This window comes from Pinus tabuliformis, chromosome 7 (genome assembly GCF_031772625.1).
Source record: "Pinus tabuliformis cultivar Carrire ecotype Pingquan chromosome 7, CPIR1, whole genome shotgun sequence".
Classification (NCBI taxonomy): domain Eukaryota; kingdom Viridiplantae; phylum Streptophyta; class Pinopsida; order Pinales; family Pinaceae; genus Pinus; species Pinus tabuliformis.
The window spans coordinates 1,665,253,490-1,665,259,733 of NC_142293.1; the positions used below are offsets into that span (position 1 = coordinate 1,665,253,490).

Here is a 6,244-nt window from a genome sequence, read left to right on the forward strand (position 1 = left end):
TTTGCACAATCAAAGGGATTGAGTATGCCAATGAATTGGCCAATACTAAGTATTATAGCCTCTCCACACATCTTTCCCAGTGTGATTGATTCTTTGGAGGTTAAATACGAGTTTGGTAAGTCGAACGTGAAGCCTATTAAGCAAAGATTGTATTGCCTTAATCCCAAATACAAGGAAAAGGTTCACCTGGAGTTGGATTAGATGTTGGAAGTAGGCATCATAGAACCGGTGGAAGAATCGGATTTGGTGAGCCCGATGGTGGTTCAAGAGAAGAAATAGAAGGGTGAAATACAAGTTTGTGTATATTTAAGGAAGCTTAATGATTCCTGTGTCCATGACCCATTCTTGACGTTGTTTACAGACGAAGTATCAGACAGCATTTGAGGGCAGGAGGCCTACTCATTCACTGATGGCTTTTCGGGGTACCATCAGATTAAGATCATGCCATAAGACAGGAGTAAAAAAAACCTTCATGACAGAATGGGGTTGTTTCTAGTATATGGTGATGCTATTTGCACTCAAGAATGTGCATATGATATTCTCTCACGTAGTCATTGTGACTTTTAAGGAGTTTATTCACAAATTCTAGGAGGTGTACTTTGAGGACTGGGCAATGTCCGGTTTAGTAAAGTGAGATGTAGCAAGTCTACGATTAATGCTGGATACGTGCCAAAGATATCAGATCACACTGAAGTTGAAGAAGCGTTTATTATGTGTCCCCTTTGGGATTTTGCTGGGTCATGTGGTGTGCAAGAAAGGGATGATGGTGGACCCTGCCAAGATCGCAGTGATAGTGAATTTGGAGGCCCTAAGGAGTGTTAGGAAGTTGCGCATGACATTAGGAAATACAGGATATTAAAGAAAGTTCATCAAGGCTTATGCTCAGATCATCGCGCATATGGAGAACCTGTTGAAAAAGGAATCTACATTCTGTTGGGATGAATAATGTCAACGCAATCTGGATGTATTAAAAGAAAAGATGGTCACTGCGCCGATCTTGGTCTTCCCAGATTGCAAGAAGGAATTCCATGTACATGTCGATGCCTCATGCATTGCGTTGGGTGTAGTGCTAACACAACTCGGTGAAGGAGAAATGGACCACCCTATAGCCTTTGTGAGCAAGAGATTATCGAAGGTTGAGAAGAACTACTCAACAACTGAGCGTCAAGGATTGGCTATAGCGTACGTGCTTAAAAAATTCAGGCACTATCTGTTGGGGGGGGACATTTTGAAATGTACACAAATCATTCTACCTTGAAATACTTGGTCAATAAGCCTGTGTTGGAGGGGAATATTTGTCGATGGTTGCTTTTATTCTAGGAGTATGACTTTGAGGTGATTATGAAGCCAGGTAGGTTGAATGCAGGACCTAACCATCTATCATGAATCGAAACAGGAGAGGAGCCTATTAATTTGGAGGAAGGCTTGCCCGATGTGTAGCTCTTTGCAGTGCACATAGCAAATAACCACTTTGGAGATATTATTCACTTTTTGACTAGAGGGACAGCACTAGATGGGTATACAAGTCAGCAAAAGAAAGAACTAGTAGTGCACGCGGTGGATTTCTTAGTGATTGCAGGACATTTGTATAATATGGGTGTAGATGAGATATTGCGGCGATATGTGCCATATTTTGAGCAGACTAGCATCCTCCCTGAACCTTATGGAGGGGATGCAGAAGGACATTATGCAGGAAAGACGATGACAGAAAAGATTTTGCGTGAAGGTTTATGGTGGCCTACTTTGCATAAAGATTCTAAAGCATATAATAGGGCATGCAATGCATGTCAACGAACAGGCATACCATTGTGGAGGGACAAGTTGCCACTTAATCCTCAAGTATCGTTGCAGCCATTTGAAAAATGGGTAGTTGATTTCATTGGGCTAATTCAGCCCCCAGGGAAGAAGATAGGTGCACGCTATATCATCATCACGATGGAGTATCTAACCAAATGGGCAGAAGCATAGGGGCTACAACAACAAGCTTTTTGTTTGAATATGTGTTAGTCAGATTTAGCTGCCCAAAAATGTTGATGAGTGATCGGGGTACGCACTTCCTAAATGTTACAATTAGCATGTTGATAGATGAGTTCCAGGTCTATCATCAGAAGAGCACACTGTATCATCATTAGGCTAATGGAACAGTTGAGGCTTTTTATAAGATTTTGGAGAACATGTTGATGAAGATTTGCAATGCACAATGGAACGACTGGGATGTGTGCGTACCTGCAGTGCTATGGGTTTACAAGACTACATGTAAACAGCTAACAGGGCATAGCCTGTGCATTGCAACTTTCATAGGTATGGTAGATCACGAAGCCTTGGAGGAATGAATTGCACAGCTGATGGAGATTGAAGAAGATTGATTCTTGGTTGGATTCCATTAGCAAGAATAGAAAGAATGTGAAAAGGCATGGCACGATGGACACATCAAGCTATGCACGTTCAAGGTAAATAATCTGGTATTTTTATATGAGAGTATGTTCACTAAGTTTCCCGGGAAATTTTAGATGCACTGGCTGGGCCCATATATTATCAAAGAAATTACAGATGGAGGTGCAGTTCAACTCACAATGCTGAATGGAGAACCTTTTCCGGGAAAGGTGAATGGAAGTCGATTGAATCCATATATGGGGGACTTGACACAATGACTATATGGTGGCAGGACAGTCTTAGTGCTTTAGGTAGTTGCAAGGAAGCACGGGACTATAAACTACACTGCTAGGGTTGGAAGACTACCAGATAGGAGGGTTGAGTGGAAAATGGTGAAGTTGTAGTATAAGAAGTTGCACACAGGTAGCTATGCTATTGAGGGAGGTACCATGAAGCACAATAGGAAAGTGACCATTGGAGTCACTGTTCATGATTTGACAACTAGAAGACGTTTAAGAGGAGCATGTTGGCGGCATTTAAGGCCAAAATATTTGAAGATCTATTGCCAAAACAACATGAATGATCGAATTTTGGGGGGAACGGTTGGATTTGAATTCACAAACCCTTATAAATTACCCGTGCCAGCCCAATATAGAACACTTTGCACCCTTAGAGTTTTTGAGTTGTGTTGTTTATTGTTCATGAACCACAAGTATTTTGAGGATTTGGTTGTGAGCCCTGCATTTTCCTAGTTATCGGAGTTGAATAAGAAATTCATCCTTGAAACCATGCTAAGACCAAGCCCGGTAGAGACTGTCAGCACGGGTGGCAATGTCACATTTGAAGGAGCTACTCTAGAGGTAGTGAGTATGGAAGCTCCAGCTCTTGTGCCTATGGTGCTGAGGTCACCTAGGACAAAGCCTACCCCTATTAGAGAAAACCAAAAATTGAAGAAGGATAAATAGAGGAAGCCAGTGCCAATGTGCGAATCGCTCAGGAAACATTCTGCAACTCAAAAACAGAAGAAAGACATGCAGCCTAAGTAGGTTGTTGATTTAGAGGCCGAGGAAGGACAGAGCACTGAGGACATAGACGTTAAGGAAATGGAACCCCTTACAAAGTTACCTGACTGTATCCCTCTGCACAAGGGGAAGGAAAAGGTCACCAAGGACCGAGACTCAGACACGTTTGTAATTTCTACGACCTTGCTGCCGGAGCAGGTTCCCTTCGAAGGTTCGCGCCTTGCGTGGATCCCGTTGCTAAAGATGGAAGATTGGGACCTTGCAGATCATGATAGGTTCCCTCACCTAGCGACAGCCAACTATATGAACAGTCTCTACTACTCAGACTCAGGTGTCACTAAGCTAGAGACGGTGGAATGGATCCGTGGGGTGGAAAATTCAGGACTGTTGAACCTATTGTGGGTGCCCCATTATCACCGCACCACTATTAACACAACCTGTGTATGAAAATTACTTACTCTAGTGCACGATGGGTGCTTGTGGCTAGGAGGGCCTATACCCATCACTGACATGCTCATCCACAGGATCAAGCACCTGCCATACGAGGGTTTGAATCTGGCCAAGGAGTTTGGCGAAAAGACAGGAGAAAAGGGTTTGGTGGACAAGATGAAGAAGGAATTTTCCCTCGTGAAAAATTCCCATGGATACTCAATCACTTCCATAAACAACTCCGCAGTGCAAATTGCCACAAAAATCCTAGCCGAGAAGGTAATGAGGAAGTGTCACGCGGACAAAGTTCTAACGCTTGTGGTTTCTCTAGTTGCACAATGCGCGAAGGGTGTGCAGTTCAACTGGTCAAGGTACCTGTGCAGTGAATTCCTCACGAATTGTCGCGAGGTCTAGGATAAGACCAAGCCATTCCATTATGATTGGTTGTTGCTCTCCATTGTGTTGGTCACTTGGGAGGTGCTGGAGGATAGCCAGTTTCCTCTAGTGAAAGAGGGGTTGCTGGAGGCCATGCAGTTTGCCTCCCTATGGGCCACAAAGGACCTTGCCAGGTCACATAAACCAAAATATCCTAGGTTCTAATGGAATCAAGCCTCCACATGGCCATCAACCAGTGCCCAAGGTTGTCCCCGACCTTGTATGAGCAGTTGTCAGCTTATGTCGCGTTCAAGGCTGATTTCCACCAAGTTTAGATTCAGGCACGGAAGGACACGCAACATAAATGGTATGATTTACCATATTTGGTCATATATACAGACATATAGGAGGTACTCAAGAGATGGCCAGCAGACTGGCATGCCCCATTAGACTTGGATGTCGAAACTAGTAAGGGCACGGAAAGCTCAACAACAAAGAAAAGAGAGGATGCAACCAAGATAGCTGCCCAAAATTTGGATGCGCAACAGAAAAAGGAAGCCATAGAAAAGGCTGGGATGGAGAAGGAGCGCACTGCTAAGTAGCGGGCTGAGCAAGAACAACACGAGTTAGAGTGAAGTGGAAAATCCCCTTCGCCCTATACTCAAGAGGAAGGACAGTTCGAATAGGGTGGCAAAGGATATGAGGGGTAGAACACCACGTTTCGACTAAAGAAGTGCAGATAGGGGCAACGTAAAGGTCCCTGGAAAAAGCAAAAATCAGATAACTCATAAGGTGATCCCATGGTATTGACGAAGAGTGATCTAGATGGGATCGGCGAAAAAGTACGGGACACTACAACTGAAGTGCTGCAACAGTTAGAGATGCAGTATATGCAGACACTGGGGAGCATCCAGAAGGATCTACGTGAGCTACAGATCCAGGCTAATAGGATACAAGTTGGTACGGGTCAAGCGAGCACAGCAGAAGTGAGCCTGGCACCGAGGATGAGTCAGGCTGCGGAATTGGTAAGGACCTTGGGCCTTCGAAATGTTGCTTTACTAGAAGGGTCCCTATGCACAGAGTCGGTCGATGACTGCATCATCTTAAGTACCCTTACGAACACCGGGCTGAACATTGCAGTGCTCTCCAATGAGCTTCTTCATGTGCTGCAGGTAGTGGTGACAAAGTAATTGAGAGCTCAGGAGTAGTGCGATCTTAATTTACTCAGTGAATATAGGGTGAATAACGAGCAGATGTTCACTGATAAAACATAGGCCTTAAAGGAAAAGGAAACAATGTAGCCACAGAGCTCCAAGTTGGAGGCCGCGGTTGCAGAGGCATGCAAAACAGTGTCATAGATTCACATTCCAGAGGACGCACAACTGGAAGCCAATATCAGAAAGTTAATCGATGGCGTGCGTGAGGTGAAGGTAGAAGTTGGATGATTTCAATTTGAAATAAACGTGAAAATAACGGAGCTACAACTTAAATTATTGCCTACGACTCCACTCGAGATCAAGGAGGATCCTGGAGCCGCCATCAAAGAAGGGATGACCACTTTGGATGCCGCAGTCACTGACTTCTCGGCCTTATTTGTGCAGGAAATGGAATTGGTAATGAATTTGCAAGCAGACCCAAACCTGCAGATATTGAACACAGAGGTTCACAAGTTGCAGAAGTAGTAGAATGAGGTCCAGGCGATGGCACACTCAATTGCTCCAGTGCAGTGCCTTGCCAAGTTACAGGAGGGGAAGAAACTCCTCGCACAGGTAGAAGCAGCCCAGAGGAAGGAGGTCGTGCTTAAGGCCAGGTTGGGACCTTCGTTAGAGGAAGCTTACCAAGTCACAACCAACATTCAGGAAAAGCTGATAGGCTTGTAGCAGACACAACAAACGATGAAGCTGGCTGCAAAAGGACCAACTACAGAGCAACTAATAGAAGAGGTCAAGCAAGCAACTCCACAGAGCTCTGTCGAAGTCACAGTCATGTAGGTGGAGCTGGGGGATATTCACAGCAAGATCACAGTGCTAGCCGAGTGACTCGAG

At 44.6% G+C, this 6,244-nt stretch overlaps 1 protein-coding gene across 1 annotated transcript; it reads left to right on the forward strand.

Moving 5' to 3' along the window:
* The first annotated feature begins 1,593 nt into the window (after positions 1–1,593).
* LOC149254843 (uncharacterized) lies at positions 1,594–1,968 on the forward strand. Its single transcript, XM_089454852.1, has one exon. It carries the CDS (start codon positions 1,594–1,596, stop codon positions 1,966–1,968), a length of 375 nt encoding a protein of 124 aa, XP_089310978.1.
* The last annotated feature ends 4,276 nt before the right edge of the window (positions 1,969–6,244 follow it).

Bases quoted from the DNA above. Each gene is read 5' to 3' on its own strand.
- LOC149254843 (XM_089454852.1), top strand. From the start codon at position 1,594: ATGGGTGTAGATGAGATATTGCGGCGATATGTGCCATATTTTGAGCAG.